Source organism: Thermobia domestica, chromosome 16 (genome assembly GCF_964235325.1).
Source record: "Thermobia domestica chromosome 16, izTheDome1.hap1.1, whole genome shotgun sequence".
Lineage (NCBI taxonomy): Eukaryota > Metazoa > Arthropoda > Insecta > Zygentoma > Lepismatidae > Thermobia > Thermobia domestica.
In genome coordinates, this window is record NC_137469.1 from 125,792,831 (window position 1) to 125,812,565 (window position 19,735).

Here is a 19,735-nt window from a genome sequence, read left to right on the forward strand (position 1 = left end):
GGTTACAAGCTAGGTTTATCATTAGTTGTAAAGACTAGAAACGTTTATCCTGTGTTGATCGTGGACTTAGAATTGTGTGTTTTCAATTAAGCAAGCGTAGCATTATGAGCACTGAATATTCGAAAAAGAGTTAATACTTCCAGATGGTAATAGATATTCAGGAGGGTACTGGAAATCCAATATTTTAAATGTTTTTGCGGACAGATTTTGATACTGAGTTGCGATTGGTATTATAGCACAGTCTCTTTAAAACATGAAGCCATAACCTGTACTTAAATATTGCAGAAGCTATGACGGCCTTGAGGTATATAATAAACACATATTTTATGAGATCGATTAAATTACTCGTTCATTTTGCAGTGTAAATTTTATTTTTCCTCTGAAAGTATCCAGAAATGTAAACAAAAACCACGTAATCATAAATCATCATTATATTTATTTATTCTTTTAAAGGGAGACCAGTGGATAGTACAAAAGTTTTGTCGATATCTAGGACAGAGAAAATCAACCGATATTCAACTTCGAGTAAATGCAACTCGCTCAAAGACATCTGAAATATTAATACGTGAGATATCAATCAATCATTCAGACAAGCAGCTCTGTGAGTAGTAATATTTATTTTATTTTTTACTATTTTATGGTGATAATTTGATCAATACATTTATATAAAGTGAGTTAATGGAATTAATACAATTGAACACAATTGAAAAACAATTCATTTTCTCATCAAATCAGTTAATTTATTACCTATTAATCTACAAGCTTAAAAAGTTATTATTTCTATAGCTTCTTCTAACCCAGAAAGTGTGATTGAAATCTTGAGAGCTACAATTTCTTGATATCCCAATGAAGGCTTCCTTATTTTATTTATTTAGTGATCAAATTGAAACCTAAAGAAATCTATACATATAGACAACTTTAATTTTTATTACAGTCTACATTTCAAAACAAGCACAAAACCTTATAACTTATTGTATTTATAACATAATAGTGTTATTTCTTCGTATTGAACTGAATACTTACGCATAATGTTACGTGAGATAATTCTGTTTTCATTCACATTAATGATTACTAAGTACAACTAAACTTTCTTTAAACGTTAGAAATTGTTATATTTGCCTAGTCAAGGACAAAGCTACCCAATCTTTACAAACTTCAGATCATAATGTCCTAAGGAGCTGTTGTTTCAGTCAGTCAAATGGCTGCATGGTGAGACCTTTTTGTGAGAAAGCAAATAGAAATTCATTCAATATTAGTGTCGGCAGAAGCAAGTAACGAACAGTTGGCCAAACCGCAGATGATGTTGCAAGTTTGGTTGTCGATGTTAGCGTCACATCCAAAACCTGATACCAACTTAGAAGTGCAGTAAGTTGTACAAGCTGACTATCCAATACAATAAGAGTGGTCAACTCAAAACCATATCTTATTAGATAATTCGCGTACACTCCTATGTATAGGCTGTTTCAACATATGGTGCCGGTGTCATGTCAAAAGAATTGAACAACAAAAACAACTCGTCTTTGCAAGGAACAAGGAAATTGGACGACAGATGACTAAGAAAAGCTTATGTTGGTTGGATGAATTACCCGTTTGTTTATGATTCTTTTCGTGAAACTTCATTATGACTGAGCCCACTTGCATCCTGTAAACAGTGTAAGCCGATGCTGGTAACTATGGTGTGGATACGTTTAAGAAGCAAGAAATCTGCATCGCAACACAGATCGGAGTTATCCTGTCGTGGTAGAAGCAGCACCACGAAAACCAAAATTTACGGATTTTTCTCCCAAATAAACTCAATTATGATTTTCGTGTAGAGGCTCTGTAACACAAACAGTGTTTCAATAGTTCCTGTTAGATTGTAACATATCGTATTTGCTAAAATATCATATTGTTCTGGCGAGGTGTGTATCTTTTAAATAAATACATGTATCGTAGAAATTTGTACTTAAGATTACATTTCAAGTCTATTCACAACTGATTATAAGAGTTAATCAATAGTATAAGGACTGTTCTATCCAATATAAAACACATTTCCATTTCATACTCTATGTAATGAAGTAATTCAAACTTAGTTTATTTACTTCAACAAACTTCCAGCTTCACCACATCATCTTCAAATCGGCAGCAAAGCAGACATAGAATGTCATTCCAGAACAAATGCTCTTGGTCTCCCTTTCATATCTCCTAGCGGGCAATTATTAGGTAAGAATTGTAAATAAATTTATTTTGGACATTATGTTTATAGTTAATGAAATAAGATAAGTCAGTAGGAAAGTGAAGTGGAGGTTAGCATTAAAACAAAATATATAGTATTTACACTCAGAAGTTCATAAAAAACAAAAATGTGTTTTGCAATTTTTGGTTAATAAATATTTCTGGCTTAAATATTGATTTTGTTAAGAAAAAATTGTTATGTCAATTTCGTCGAGAAATAATTTCATACTGGACTCTTCAGTTGTAAAAGTATTATCTTTAAAACTAAAAACATAAAAAATTACTATTTTGTCACGGTCTTTCCCGCATGGTGAAATACTATACAGCATATTATGCCACAACCAAAGAATAAATACACTAGAATCAAATGCAAAACAACATAATTATTTACAATATTGTTTGCAGAAAATTTAGAGTGTTGTTTGCAGAAAATTTAGAGTGTTACTTTGAGAGTTACCTCACATACAAACTTACAGCTCAAACAATTTCAACGTAGTTAACAACAACTACAGACAATAACTACCCTTCATAGATGCTTAGTGCCTTCTTCAGGTCAAATGTTTCAATATATGTAGCATCCAGTTAGCACGCAATAATAGATTAATCACTATTACAAGTTCACTAATCACTTAACAAGCTTTGACAATTGTTGTATGTGTCGACGTTGTAAACATGTCGAAGTTATGCGAAGTTACTTTATATAATTTTTTTGAGACTTCCACACTGTTAGATTGTAAGATAAACACGAATATTGACCATTCTTGAAAGCATGCTCTAAACTGATCATATATTTAAAGGATAGTAATGAAAATTTTGTCTAATTACAGTACATTATGAGAATTTTAAAAGTGAAAATATATGCATACAGACATCTTTCACGAAACTAACTTAATTAGACGGACTCGGCTTTCATTAAATATACTCTTTTAAACTCAGCTTGTACTTTTTTAAACTTTCTGATGTTTACACTAAAGATATATTTCTACATACGAAGAGTTATATGAAATAATTTACAAAATTTTACATAACATGATAAATTATTAACTTATGCAAAGAGCAATTAATTAATAATTCGAAGAGCAATTATATCATCTTCAACAAGTCTTCGTGTTTTGATGAGCACAATTTGGCAAATCTTCTAACATTTCACCTCGCTGACGAAAATAAATAAGAAACATAGTAATATTTGTAATAGCATCACCTATTTGGGGTCCTCCTCAACCTACCTGATCCTCTCACTTTTCAGGTATTTCGATCTTCCATCAAATCATCATCCATATGCAAGTGCTGATCTTGCCGTATTGTTTAGTTCTGTTCTTCGCAGTTTTTTTTTTCTTAAAGTACCACTTTTATTGATTAATCTTCTATCCTGCAAAGAACTATTTTCCTTTCTTCTGTTCGAGTTTCTGAAAGATCTGATTTGATGCTCATGAAGTCTCTGAACATTCCATCTAGCAATACTTCAAATATATTAAAACTAACCTTTCTTAACAAGACAATCTTTATGAATTTCGAGGTACTCGACTTACGATTCCTTACCCACAAGGATTCTCTCTTTGGTTGTTCCTAATTGTCTCTAATACAATTCTATCCTTTTTCAGTCACACTTTAATCTCTTTACATGGCAAAAAAATACCAACAACAAGGTAAAAACCAAACACGCTCATGCCCACGAAGTTCCAATTGACTCACTAGGAGCATGTAAAAGAACATGAACCTATCCACCGTAATCCACCTATCCATAATTTGTACACACTTTAACCTCATTCTAGATAAAACGTTGCCTTGATTACTTCTTTGCTGTTTGTGCATGCCTTCCAGCATAGCAATTACTTTCTGCAAAATAGGGTGGCGCAAACAACTGTTTTATCAGGTTCTTTTACAATACTCATGTATTTCCACACTTCAAAATGGTGATATATTAACCGAAACCAGTACGTTAGGAAAACTAACAAATTGAAATACCTCTTCTAAACATATCAGTGATACTCGAGCATGGGTGCTGTTAGCTTTTCAACATTTTACCGATTTCGAACATGCATCTACTATGATTAAATATAGGAAACCAGAAATGTGAAAATAACCAATATGCTACCTCTCCATAACTTTATTAGCTCGAGACCAAGATTGGTAGCATTCTTTAGGGGAGTTGTTAACTACTTCCTGAAATATCCCACAGTTAATCATCAATTGTTGAATGTCCTGTATCATTTCATGCTACCAATCTTGTGCACAAGCCAACTTAAGTATGTGTTGTAAACCCAAATGCTACCCATGTAACCTCTGTAAATATACGTGCTTCAATCCTTTGACGCTACTATACAGCAATTGAGAAAAATACAGTTAATGACACCTCCAACATGAATACTTTTCCTTAAAAAGAAGAAGAAGAAGAAGAAGAAGGTTTTAAAGTCCCTCATATCTAAAGATATTAGCAATTTTTTTGACTTTTCATTCCTCATACAATACCTTATTTTTGTGACAGTGGAATCTTCCTCTGATTCTTTGATCAATTCTTCCGCTGACAAAATGTTCATTGAAATCTCACTTACCTATTCCAGGGTCATATACTCTTCTTCAGTTGATCCTTTGGATGGAAAAAGCAGAAGATAATCTGCAGCTTCAATATTGTTAGAGTATACTAAATAAAATTCATATTTAGAAAGCAGCAAAACCCAGCACTGAAGTATAGATAGAGCCACATCATGCGAAGTTTTAACCCCGAAGATTCACTTGATGCATACCTACTCAATCTATAGATGCATTTGTCATCATAACTACCTTCTCTTGATCATCGAAAGCGTCCAGGATTTTCGCGATTCTAACCATATCTTTTGTTAAATCAAACACTTGCTGATGTATTTCAGTCCACTAGCAACGGTGTTCTTTCCTTAACATCTTGTGCAGTGATGGAATTTTATAAGGAAGTGACTTTAGGTGACGGAGTTCTCATCCCCATAAACGATTCCAGATGTATGGTGGTTTGATTTCCAGTATTACTGGTAGCTTACCCATAATAGGATTTATGCCATGTCAGGAAATGTAAAAATCTAGATATTTAATGTGCAAAAAATACATATTTATCTTTATGTACATGCACATTAACATCTTGATATATCCTCAAAGAATTAATAGTCCTGTAATAATACTCTTCCACCAAATCAATACAGCATCCCAATAACAACAAATACATTCCATATCCTGCAGCAAATGATCCGTATAAATATATATGCTGAACAATTGAGACTAAATGAATGCCTGTACTGCTTATACAGTCCCCAAGGAGTGTTGATCATTAAAAACTTCTGTACCTCTTCTATAACTTCCACTTACAGATAAATTTGCCTCATATCTATAAGAGAACAAAATATGCGCATTATTTACTTTATTTAATAGATCTAATATTTGCAGTAACGGTTAGATAACTTTCTCTGTAACAAGATTTAATGCATGTTTGAAGTCAAATCAATTTAAGATTTCTATTCCTTTTTCAAACTACAACCATAAGTATATCCTAGTTTTCTCTAATAGCCCTAATTTACAAGCTGTCGGATTTTTGTTTCCCATTATTTTCTAACGCATCAGGCACTTCATATACTTTCCTAAATATTGGTGTCCCTTTTACTTAATCGATACTTGGAGTTTAAAACCTGTAATGGGTGTATTAGATTTGTCAGAAACCTTTACAAATCGACTATATATGTCCTGAGTAAACTTAATTGGGGCCAATTCCTACAATGTCTGTATTATTCTATGTTATGTCTACTGTAACAGGTTTAAAACCGTTAATATTCAACTTGGTAGGCCTATTAATATGTACAACAAGTCTTCGCTCAAGATAGGTGACTCGTCTCTTTTATCAAGTACTATTAGATAAAGAGACAAACTTTCTCGTCCAAACTTCACGTCACAGGCAATTTGCCATTTCACCTGAATGGGCGATTTATCTGTATTCTTTAAAATACTATCGTAAGACTACAAAATACATTGTAGAGCTCCATCTTACTACCAATAGCGGAGACAATTGCCTAAGAGTATCCCACAAATACAGCTTCTCTATTGTCACAATACTCAAGCGGTTTTCTATACTCATTTTGTACACGTACACGTAATTTCTATCAAAAGAAAACTAATCTACAAATGTCAAGGCCGAAAATCTACCCAAACATCATCGCCATCTGACAAAATCGTCATATTGTAAGTTAGAAACTAACTTAATTAGACAGACCTGATTTTTATCAAACCTCTATACTTTCTAATCCTTCTAAGTTACACTGATATCTTTCTACATATGAAAAAACTGTATGAAATAATTTATCAAATTTTACATGATACTGATAATCACTAACTTATTCACAAACCAAATTATGGCTAATAAACTTTTCTTCTTTTCTTTAGTAAGCCTATGTTTATTTTGTTAAGCACTGCCAAATCTTGCAACGAAACCTTGCATTTCTTTTAGTACAAAAATGCACTTTTCAGAGCCCAGTGTAGGAGTTGAATATCTGAAGGATGGTTCTCCGTCGCAGACTGATTGGCCAAGGCTGGATGGCTGGAATATAGTAAATTTACATGACAATATTGACTCTTGGAGTAAGTATCTAGGACATAAATCCATTTACAATTTGGATACGTCTATTTAAGCCGCAAGAAGTAATATTAATTTTATCATATTTAAACATAGTATATTTTCCAGTTTATTTTGATTATGTATATAATAGTAAATATTAAAAATTAATTTCCTTAAACCTCATGGCAAATTTAAAGACAAATGGTTTTCATCTTTCTTACAAACAGTCAAATATTTTATACCACACTTTCTATTGTTATAATTATTTAGAAACCTTAAGAAATAAAGTCTATGCATGATATAGTTTATATAGTTTTTCGGAAATAATTATCACTTGATATAAATTATATTGCTTCTCTGCAATTTGAAGGAAATACGGCAGCTGGCAAATGGTGAACAGATTAAATATTAGTGATGTAATTTGGTCTAAGTTAATTTAAGTTAATTATATAATTATTATCAATTACTGGACTTTGCTAAAACTGATTGTTTGGGTATAGAGGGCCACGATAATCTGCACATCTAAGCTACTGTAGTTGTCAATCAGATAGCCTGTAAATATAGAATATGATAGAAGATATTGTAATACCAAAACTTTAATAAGAAAAATACTAACATTGTGAGAAGTTAATGAAATGATTCATATATAAGAATTTAGTGGAAGAGTCTAAAAGATATAATACAGAAGTCACATATAATTAACTGTAACTGGATTTAAGACTCTCATTAACACAAAAGATGTCAATTTTGAAAAAGTAGCAGTCGCGCAATGAAATTTGTACGGAAGTGTAGATTGGAGTCCTGCTGACTGTTACTTTAAAAGTTGGCTCTGTCTTATGTAACGATAATAAGAAACACAGCCACACTCAACTTCCTTTGACTTCTTTGTTAATTCTCTTCTAGACCCTTCTACAATACATAAATATATTAATTAATTTATTAACTTCTCGTAATCGTAATATTATTTCTAATTTTTTAAACCCTAAATCTTTAAATCTTCGTATTTCTTGCTTGATAGCATCTAAACTCTCGTTCTTACAACATTTTTTATCATGTCCTATATTTACAGCCAATCTGCTTAACCCTTACGTACTCGCGCTGGGTGTTCACAGACTCCCAAACGGTAACTTTTGTGTTGCTAGCCACAAGTCCTGACGAAAAAAATATTTTAAAAATGTCTCAAAACGAGTACAACAAATCTAATTGCAGCAAGAACTTTTGGAAATATGTCTAGAGTCATGCTACATTGTCTTAATTATTAACAAAATATATTTTTATTGTAAAAAAACTAATATCAATTTGGGGGTCTATTGAACCACCGCGCAAGTACTGGTGTCACAAAAAAAGGCGCGAGTACTTACGGGTTAAGAACTGCAATAGTAATTATGTGAAAATTTTCGTAGAACGTTGTTCCCATCCCAAATACTGATTTGTATCGTTAATTATTAGAATCAATGCTTAAATGAAACTAGATTATTATCACATTGATAAATGATATAGCATCTTTCTATCAAAAAGTCTAAAACAGGTGATATAGATTAAAAGTCACGAGAATTAATGCGTAGTCTTATTCTATGTAGAATAACTTTCAAAATGCAATGTTCCTAAAATTAACAAAAGTGCACACTGGCTTTTAACATTCTTAGTGAGTTCTATGTTATTCTCTATTACGATTCCTCATTTCTATAATTGTGACAGAGCATGATGTGCTTTTCTACCTAACTGATGAAAATTTTATTTTGATAAGTTTAGGGTTTAGGTACAACTGTGAGCAAAATAAATGACGCGTCTCTTTATTCTGAAGTTTTTTGAAAATATCTCCGTTTTCTTTATATGTTCAAAATTTCGGAAGGTTTCACCAGCAGGAAAGGTTAATAACAAACCCGTTTTTAATAATTGTGTTAGATTTTAGCTTAAAATAAATAAATTAGAAGGAAAAACTTTAAATCGACCGAAATTACAAAAATTACCAACTCTGCTAAAGTGGGAAATTTTTAAGATCGTGAGGGAATTCTGCAGTTTAACACGAAGCAGCGACATCTATGTCATTGAGATAAATGTGGATTAAATCTGCAAACCAAAATTTTAACGAAACATTTCTCGTATGTCTTATTATGTGCATTATCTGCGAACTCTACATATATGAATCTATGTAAGAATTAACGAACAGATAGAGATAACAGTTGAAATTGCCTATCGAAAAGGACGAATTGGTAGCACGATCATAATGAAAATCGTGTTTACCGTAGAGCTGGCTCATCTCACGTAAGAAAGTGAATAGCGCAATTTGTTAAAGCAAAGAGTCTGTATGCCGAAGGTAGTTGGTTCGAGTCCCATAGAAGTGCAATTTTCATTTATATTACTATGCTTATTATACTTTTTTATGTGGGAAAGGATCAAATTGTAACATATGTGTAAAACTCATAACGATACAAAATTTAAAAATGTCGTTGTCGCACTTGCAGTAGTGTCCCTAATTTTTGTTTGCAAAGAGTTTCGTAATTATTTCCTCTGTGCTCACTGCTCACTACATGCTCACTGGTGCATAACGAATGTTTTCCAGTAAATGTTAATTCTAATTTGGAGAATTTTATAAAATTTCACAATGTTTATCATTAAATAGTCTTTTATCTACTTTTTTGGACACTTTGATAACAGATTTCTCCATTAAATTTCCCTATATATATTTAATTACAGTGTTTACAATGTATTTGACTTAATGAAAAGTTTTACAATGTATTTGACTTAATGGAAATTGTTTTGAATTTACCACATGAGGTAAGTACCCCGAAGGAGAACTGAAGTAGCTGATATTCTACGTAAAAGCAACCTATTTTAGAATGATAATGCTACCAACTAACAAAATTTAAAATGTAGGAAGGGGTACGACGTTTAATTTGCCCCTCTCTTTTCAGCACCTTCCCAACAGAAAGTATATAATTTCTGACAAGCAGGGCAGACAAAATGAATAAGAAATATATATTTAGAGCATCCTTTCCTCCTTTGTGGATGGAATATCACGTAGCATTTTTTATTCTACCGAAGAAAACCCTAGGCGGTTATGGTTAGGTAACAAAAGGAATACCTATTATATTTATAGTGCCCCTTGACTGTAATATTACCGCTTCTTTATTTGTTCGAGGGTGCCCTACACAACCAAGGGTGACAAAAAGAAAAAGAAAAGTTTCTAAAGATTACAAAGCACTTAATATTTTGTCAGAAGCAAGGCAGTGTATACACGGTATTGCTTTCGTTAACAAGTGTTTCACCCTTGAGTCGCTTATAAAATTAGGCAGAATAAACTTTACGCTCTTTCGGAGTTCTCAATATCTTCTACCAGAATTTAAGGAAGGACGCAAAGCCCCCTTAACCCCCGTCTTGTAACGCCACTAAAATTAAATCTAGCTGATCTTAAATGATAGTAACGAAAGTGAACAGGGTCTTCAGGAGTTGACTTGGACACTTCCGACATATGTTTAGTGTTTCAAGTATCAGAAACAACTTGTTTATAAAAGGAATAACTACTAAAACGATGTTGTATTTCCAATTCAAACATTATTATCATAATGATAACACTTTAATATAAACTACTTTACAGTTGCTTCAATTAAATTAATTTTAACATTTTACATTATCACATCAATAAGAATAACAACGAATAATAATAATAATAACCTATAATCAGTTTTCCTCTCACTATAAGTTTCTAAGTAATATTAGTGGTGTAAAAACTGTTGAAAGTGTATAGAGAAACTTCTAATATCTGAATGTAACAATGATACGTATGAGGACAATGTGTTGAGTTATTTAATCCTGCAATATTAAAGCCTGAGAATGTAATGATTAGATTCTGTACTAAATTTGCTCTGTACTAAATTAGAAGTAAACTTTTTAAATAAAACAAAACATCCATTGTAGGCCTATAATTATGTCGGATGTCGATTCGAACCAAGAACCTCCAGATTACTAGTCAAGCACCTTGACTACTGAACAGCGATCACTACGCGGTAAACGATTCGTCTTTAATCTGACCACGTTAGGTTTCTTTGTCTCCGCTAGCAAAGTTATATTTCTGTTATATTTCTTCGATTCAAAAAGTCTTTCGTATTTGTTTTATGATGTTATAAGTGAATAATCTTCGGCAAAGTTTATATTAATAACTTGAGTTGTTCTTAAACGCTTGGTTCACAAGTTTTTTTTCTTCTCCACACGAAACTACAGATATGACACATTTAATTCTCATACTCTGCATTTGTTTCAAAGCAGTTACCATTACCTGGTCAAAGACTGATGTCCGCCACGATACATGATCCTTCCATCTCATCGCATCATATCTCATCCTTGAGCAAAGAAAATTGATCATTCACCTTCCGTGCAGCCATTATTTTATGTGAAAAAAGGTGTTACGTGGTGTGGAATCGAACCGAGGTTTTTTAGTTGGAAGCCCAGCATGATATCCAGTGGCGGCTTCAGAGGATAGGCACGTACCTACCCAAAAATTTAGAAAAACTTTGAAAGGCGAAGAGATGCGATAAAAAGTAAATAGATTTTCCACTTTTTATATTAATGGTAGATAATTATTTAACAAATAGCATCAACCACTACTGTAAAACTTATTTCCTCCTGTCATTAATCAATCAAATGTGTATATGTATCCATAAGTGAGGGAGCGGCCTACCCAAAATTAAAATCCACCTCTGATGATACCGATACCCCCACAGATTACTCTACCGAAAATGCGTTTTCAACAAATGGTGGTGTGAGAGGATACTTCAGATCAGTGAAGTTTCAAACGGCACTGGTAATCAAGGTAAGAGGTTGTTTGTCTTTTCCAAACCAACACTGTAAATCATCTCCATGATACGGTTGTGTGATTTTACCCTCTTAAGGATTGCCCGTTTAGTACGAGAAGTCACTCTTCGATTCTTCACGACTAACTAAAAACTAACTCTATGGCCTATGGAACCCGGAGGTTCAGTGCCGCGTTCACAAAAGCACTCCACTGACTTCTATCCTTAGCTAATTGGATCCAGTTTCTACTTTGTATTCCTATCTCTGCGAGATCTATCTTAATATTATCCTCCCATCTGCGCCTAGGTCTTCCTAATGGTCGTTTTCCAATGGGTCTACCAGTCAAGACTTTGAAAGCGTTTCTACTTTCTTCCATTCTAGCTACATGACCTGCCCACCTAAGCCTCCTAGACTTGACGACCCTAACAATGTTGGGTAGACCGTATAAACTATGTAGTTCCTCGTTATGAAGCTTTCGCCATTCCCCATTCTCGTTCCTCTTGGGTCCGAATATTCTTCTCAGGATCCTGTTCTCAAATACTTTCAGTCTATGTTCTTCCCTCAGAGTAAGCGACCATGTAAGATTCTTCACGACAGCTTTGTAAAAAAAATCTTTAAGTTGAAAAGAACTTGAACCTATGTTGATTAGCTTTATTACTCAGAAGTCCACCATGTTACCCCTACACTATCTTCCCACAGGAAACTATAAACCAAATAAGTTATTACTAAGTTCAGCCCTGATGTTTGGAGCGAACCGGTAATGTTCTTCCTGTAATGATATTTCTTCCACCAAAGTGCATGCCAAAACTCATTTATTCGATGACCTGGAGACAAATTGGCGCCCACTATTAAACCAAATAACATGCAATGCAGGAAAATTACATAAATATGATCATATTATACAGTAATTTCACCGTTCATATTCAAAAGTACGATAATAATAATAATAATAATAATAATAATAATAAATTATTATTATTATTATTATTATTATTATTATAAATATTGACCTTCACTGTATAGTTTTAACTTTTACGAACTACTTACGTTTTGGTGCGAGTGGACATTGGTTCGAGTCCGTAGGGAACTATTGAACACAGTGATTATTAACATAGTTTAGCCTCAACCGTAAGTCCTGACGTTAGAAGCTTAGCTGTTCCTTTTAGTGTTTCGTAGCAATTATGATTGTTAATGTTTAGTACTGATAATACTTTGTGTTTTTTTTCGTTTTGCTTTTATTCTTGTCCTAATTTCGAAAGAGAAGAATATCCGAACAAATGCCACCATAATTAAACTTATTTTGAATGTAAAGAAAAAGTAAACGTTCCGACGTAGTTGCAAAACGTAAAAAATGGAAGTGGTAGAGTTTGAATCCATACTCATAATCATTAAGAATACAATAACCACATGCCTTAAATCTCTTGACTACGATTTATACGATGAGTAAAATATAACTTATTCAATTGCTATACTGCTCCCATTATATCAAGTTTATACGGATATTTTTCTTTCCTTATTACAAAGAAGTTGAAGTTGTGGAAATAATTTTGATACTTGACGATCACTGACAAAAATACGAGCAAACACTGTGTGCATTCTTTACCATACTGTGAATATAGGCTGCATGTCTTCATTCATCTTTCTCTCTTCATGTCTTTTCTTTATCATGTCTTTGTTTCTCTCTCTTTTCTCTCTATTCATCTTTATCTCTTACTGATTACTTCTCTCTTTTAAACACATTCTCTCTTCTCGCACCTGTGCTGCGTCAGAGCTAAGCCCGGCCTCTTTGCAAAACGTATTGATCAGCCTAACTTAAACACAAGCCTCCCAGTACCCAACGTAGAAATCGTAGTCGAGAGATTTAAGGCATGTAGTGATTGTACTTTTAATGACCGTGAGTATGGATTCGAATCCCTCCACTTCCTTCTTTTTTTTCAGCTACGTCGGAACGTTCAATTTTTATTCTTTACTAATTGCAAATGGCGTTTACATTCAAAATAAGAGGAATCATGGTGGCATTTGTTCGGATTTTCTTTTCTTTCGAAATTAAGACAAGAATAAAAGCAATACGCAAAGACAAAAACTGTTACCAGTACTAAACATTACCAATAATAATTGCTACTAATGACTAAATACGATCTCTTTTACCATCTCTCATGAGCTGTATGAATTATTAACATTTTTTTTAAATCTCCTTCCAGGCGATTCGAACTGACGTCCTTTGTATTTGTAATCTAGCACCTTAACCACTACACCAAGATCATCGCTTGGTAAACGTTTAGTTGTCAGCGTATTTGTTCGTATTTGTATTTCATGTTCCCACTTCGACAATTTTTACTTTTTTTCTCAGTTTAGCACTTCTGTTTCTGGCTTTCTCTTTCGGAATCGTCCTTTATTTCCATTATGCACTATTCGTATTCGCAGTTTTGCCCCTCTGCAAAGTCTTTTTCAGATTAGACTTTTCTTCTTGCCCCTTACTAAACATTTGATTGATCTAATTTCCATATTCACCATGACTGGAGCGCAGGAATGCCAGGCTCAAAAAACAGATGTAGATTTACTTTCCTGACAGACTGTACATGGTTTCAGTATTTAATAAATACGTATTAAGAACATCTTAAAATTCAGAGTATACGAAATGAATGAATTTTCACTTTGACTTGAGATTTAAAGACCACAAATGGATGGTATTTATATTTGAAATGACAAATACCCAATTTTATATTTTAAAAAATCTCTAAAATTAAATAGAACAGTAAAGTTTCGAGAACACAGTGGTTCTATTTTCCTCCTGAGAAATGACGATCGAATTCATGTTGTGAAGTGTAACTCTGATACTTGTAAGTATACGACGGCGCCACATACATATATTCCAAGTAATGTTTCCTATATTTTTTCTTTCTTTTCCGTTTTTCGCGCCCCTTACTTCGGCGCCCGGGGCCGTCGTCCCGCTCGCCCCCCTCCCCCCACGACACGGCCCTGTGGTCAGAACTCAGTAACATGATGAATCAATTTATAAATCCAGAACTAAAGAGTCAGTATAGCGAAACAGCATGGATATTGCAGTTTTTCGTGGAATTGATGAGCTTATCTGCACCTATTGTCATCGGTGAAATGGACAGAAAATTATTAAAAAGTGTCGTAGCGTTGTGTAGGTAATTTACGTGTTGAAATTACATTTAAATCATATAGTGCGAATGGTAAGCTCAGATATTTAATATATGTAATGTTTTATATTGCAGAAATTATTTTACTATTTGTTATTTATTGGCTGAATAGGAACATTTTACAGAACTTAGGCTATAAGGCATACTTAACGCGGAATTAGAATCACAGTGGTTCTTACTACAAATTGAACATGGGTTTTCCGTGCTTAAGTTTTGTACTCTAACCACATACAAACGTGGATACAAACAGATAAGCAGGTAATAAGTAATTATTGAATTACGTATGATATAATCTATAATAGTTACTGCTTCAAAATGTACATCTTTTCTGTATGTTGGCCACTTTTGAATAAAACCTATGGTAGATAACATAGACAGGTCTCACTACATTATAAAGCGAAAAACAACTTTACTGTTTTTATCATTACTGAATACAGTTTCGTCATCAGCCGTGAAAAGTTCGCGAAAGACTTGGGTTCAAGAAACGAAAAAAGGGATTATAATTAGTGCAACTATTAACTAAAATACAAAATTAAAACAAACAAAAACCAATAGTATCAATGTTACAGTTCAACAGAGACCGTTTAGTTATAGAAACAAAAAGGTTAAGGCGTTGTAAATAGAATTTACTTCGAAGTGATATAATAATTGTACAAATAATAATAATAATAAATACATGGATTCTGGCTAGCATCACGTCTACACTTGAGAATGATTCCAGAGAGGATCGAAATATTGTAACGATAATGACTTAAACACGAATGAAAGTTAGGATGATTTTGATTGATTGATTGATTGAAAGGGTTTATATGGGCGCGTCGACATCGAGGTCTTTTGCACCCTCCTCTGACGGGAAAAATGAAGTACCCAAGAACAAAAAAGCATAGTATCACAGATATAATAAAGTAAAAGCAAAGTCTGGAGTACGTAAAAGGTGTTCGGTCATTTATGAATTAAAATGTCATAGAATTCAAGAAATGTGCAAACTCGATACACAGACACAAGGACGGGTTGGTACGCAACAGCATGTTAATCTTCTCTGCCGGGGCAGCTCGGCAATAGGTGCACACACGCAAGGCAGCCCATAATTAGTAATGAATATGACAGTGCAGTAAAGAAGATAAAAGCAAGGAAATGCTATGACAAGCATAAAACCACCATGAAAAAACACAAATGGTAGATAAAATCAGAAATAAATTAATTAAAAGAAATGTGAGAAATGCACTTACAGATCACGCAAGACGTGCAAAGGCTGCAAGTAGGTGAAAACTTGCTAGATCATCTGGACATCGTCTCCAAGCAAGGTAGATAGATCAGCTGGTAAGCCAAAGCGGGCTCGCTCAGGAGCAAGAGGAACACATTCCACAAGAAGGTGGCGGATGGTCAGGAATGCACCACACTGGGTGCAGGAAGGCGGGTTCTGACGACGTAACAGGTAGCCATGGGTCAGATGGCTGTGTCCGATACGTAATCGTGTCAATCGTCGTTCTTTCAGTTTTGAAGGACGAGAACTCGTGGCCCAAACACCAAGTCGCGGCTTGACAACATGCAATTTATTCTGAAGGTGCTCATCCCAGTTTGTCTGCCAGCGCTGAAGGAGAAGACGGTTGATTACAGGGCGAATATCAGAGCTGGGGAGCGGTGACGGATACTCATGTCCTGTAAGGGCAACTTCTTTGGCAACACGGTCAGCACGCTCGTTCCCTGGAATACCAGCATGGCCAGGCACCCAACAAAATTGGACATCGCAACCTGCAAGTCGTAAGGAATGGCAAGAGAGTAGAATTTGCTGAACTATAGGGTGCACAGTTGACACATCCGTGAGACTATGTAAAGCGCTGCTGGAGACAGAGCACAGGAGAACATGTCGGAGATGGCGTCGACAAATATAATGCACTCTCTCCAGAATAGCAACCAATTCAGCAATGAACACAGTGGAAGTAGGATGGAGCTTCAAGCCAGCGCTATGATCATCCGTGACGAAGGCACAGCCAACAGAATCTTCATGCTTCGAACCATCCGTGTAGAAGACAGCGTAGGTACGGTACGCATCCAGAAAAGAGAAGAACTCCTGACAAAATTGTTGATTGCTGGTAACAGACTTCTTAAATTGAGTTAGATGAAAGCTGACAACTGGTGGAAGAACTGTCCATGGAGGAATGGGCAGGAGGCCCAATAGATAGATGGCAGGTACATTGAGTCCAAGAGAAGCCCAAGGTCTATAGCACGAATGCCAAAAGGCCGGGTAGCAGTAGGTCGTGCATGATATCTGTCATAGCGAGCACCAGCCTCAAGGGCAAAGGCCGAAGGATGGTCAAGTACGGCACGGATATGAATGTAATAGCGCAGGAGCAGGCAGTCCCGACGGTGGGGAAAGATGGTTCATGAGCCTCGACATAGAGACTAGGAATAGGGCTAGTTCGGAAAGCTCCAAGCGCCAAACGAAGGCCAAGATGATGAACAGAATCCAGATGACGTAGGATGGAAGGTCGAGCAGAACCATATGCAACACAGCCATAATCCAATTGGGAGCGGATGAGGCTACGATATAGACGCAACATCACCACAAGGTCAGCACCCCACGAAAGATGGGACACCAAACGTAGTAAGTTCATGGAGCGGAGACAGCGGTACTTCAGGTCTCGAACGTGAACAGCCCAGGCAAGTCGTCGGTCAAACTCCAAGCCCAGAAAACGAACATGATCCACATAGGACAATCGAGAACAGCCAAGGAACAGCTCAGGATCATAGGCACAGTGACGAAGGCGACAAAAATGTACGCAGTGTGTTTTGGTGAGAGAAAAGTTGAAACCAGTAGTGGTAGACCATCGGTGAAGGCGGTTGAGCGCTAACTGCAACTGGCGAGTAACTGTACGGAGATCACGTGAGCGACAGTAGATAGTAAAGCCATCCATATAAAGCAGCCCATGAACAGAAGGGGAGAGCTGCGACATCACACTGTTCACTGCAACAGCAAACAATGTGACACTCAACACACTACCCTGTGGAACGCCATTCTCTTGTGGAAACGGAGCAGAAAGAGTAGCTCCAAGCTTCACTCTAAAAGAACGTGTTGGAGAAAATTCTGGATGAAGAGAGCCAAGCCCCAGAGATGGAGTTGCCGCAAAATGCCATATCGCCAAGCGGTGTCAAAGGCCTTTTCAAGGTCAAAGAAGATGGCTATTAGATGTTCTTGATGACGAAATGCATCCTGAATAGCACTTTCAAGATGCGCCAAATGATCAGTAGTGGAACGGAAGCGCCGAAAGCCACACTGAAGATTGGAAATGAGGCCATGGTGTTCAAGAAACCAGACTAAGCGGGTATTGATCATCTCCAAAAGTTTACACAAACAGCTAGTCAAGGCGATCGGGCGGTAGCTTCCACTGGTTGTGGCAGGTTTAGCAGGCTTCAAAATAGAAAAAATGTATGCTTCATGCCAGGCATCGGGGAAGGAGTCTTCAAGCCAGATGCGATTGTACAGGTCAAGATGATGTGGCTTGCCATCGTCAGGCAGGTGCCTGAGCATAACATAACAGATGCCATCAGGACCAGGTGCCGTGTCCTTCGCAGAATCCAAAACAGCAGCAAGTTCAGCAGTAGTAAAAGGCAGATTATAAGCTTCAGCGGTTGCAGAGCGGAACTGAAGTGGCGTACGTTCGCTGCGTTGTTTATAAGTGAGGAATCCAGCTGAGTAGTGAGTAGAACTGGATACATCCGCAAAATGACGACCTAATGCAGCAGCAATTCTGTCCTGATCAGTGACCATTACACCATCGATAATAAGGGATGGAACCGCAACGGAGGAAACATGTCCCTGTAGACGACGAATTTGCGACCAGACCGCTGTCATGGAGCTGCCAGCAGTAAGAGAAGAAACATAAGTGCGCCAGCTATGACGCTTAGCTTGCTTAATCAAATAGCGGGCTCGAGCACGAAGAAGACGAAATTGAGCCAAATTATCAGCTGTAGGAGCACGATGAAAAGTACGTAGCGCTCGACGTCGGGCCAGAATAGCGTCACGAATCTCCTCAGACCACCAGGGAACGGTGCGTTTACACCGGGAACCAGCATAGATAGGAATAGAGTCGTGTGCAGCTGCCAGGATACTCTGCTGAAAGGCCTCACAATGACCATCAACAGTAAAACGAGGTTCTAAAGTGAAATAAAAAGTGGCGGAAAAATGATCCCAGTCTGCTCGACGTAGATTGTAGGCAGTGAACGGAGCAGAATGGATGAGCGGAAGACCATGCACAAGAATAGGAAAGTGATCACTACCACAGAGATCATCATGCACGCGCCAAGTAAGATGGGCTCCAAGTTGAGGACTGCAAATGGAGAGGTCCAAATGAGAGTAGGTACCAGTAGCAGTAGTAAAATGTGTGGGACTGCCATCATTGAGGAGCAATGAGTTTGTGTTGTCAAGGAAAGTGGCAATCTCTTGATCTCGCGGCTCAGTACGAGGAGAGCCCCCACAGTGCATGGTAGGAGTTAAAGTCACCCACAAACAGAAATGGGGATGGAAGCTGTCGGACAATCTGTTCAAGATCGACAGCAGTAAAGACGTCATGACGCGTAAGGTAGATACAACAAAAAGTAACAGGTTGTCTTAAGACGACACGAACAGCTATAAGCTGGAAAGCACTATTCACATGGATGAGAGCAGAATGGTAAGCATCAGAGACCCCGATTGCTACACCACCTGCTGCACGACCTGCAGTAAGCTGATCATGACGATATACAGTGTAACCAGAGAGAACTGAGTTGCTAGTAGAGGTAAAATGCGTTTCTTGAAGACAGAATATGGTAGGATGAAACAATGTCAATAACTGCTTAAATTCCTAGTAGTGAGTGGAATAGCCATTTAAATTCCATTGAATAAGAGACATGTTCAACGAGCATCGAGAACAAGAAGCGAGGTACTGGGCTTGCCTTTTTCACGGCCTTCCACAAAAGTAAAATTATCGAGCTCCTCCTCCACCATATCATCCAT

General features: G+C 36.2%; 1 protein-coding gene across 1 annotated transcript in view; it reads left to right on the top strand.

The window, feature by feature from the left end:
* Positions 1 to 19,735, top strand: part of LOC145673397 (uncharacterized) — a 345,560-nt gene that overhangs the window by 68,809 nt on the left and 257,016 nt on the right. Inside the window, exons 8-10 of the mRNA XM_081743057.1 lie at positions 454 to 601; positions 2,098 to 2,202; positions 6,697 to 6,807. Of these exons, the coding sequence (XP_081599183.1) occupies positions 454 to 601; positions 2,098 to 2,202; positions 6,697 to 6,807 (364 nt within the window). The remainder of the gene's footprint in view (positions 1 to 453; positions 602 to 2,097; positions 2,203 to 6,696; positions 6,808 to 19,735) is intronic.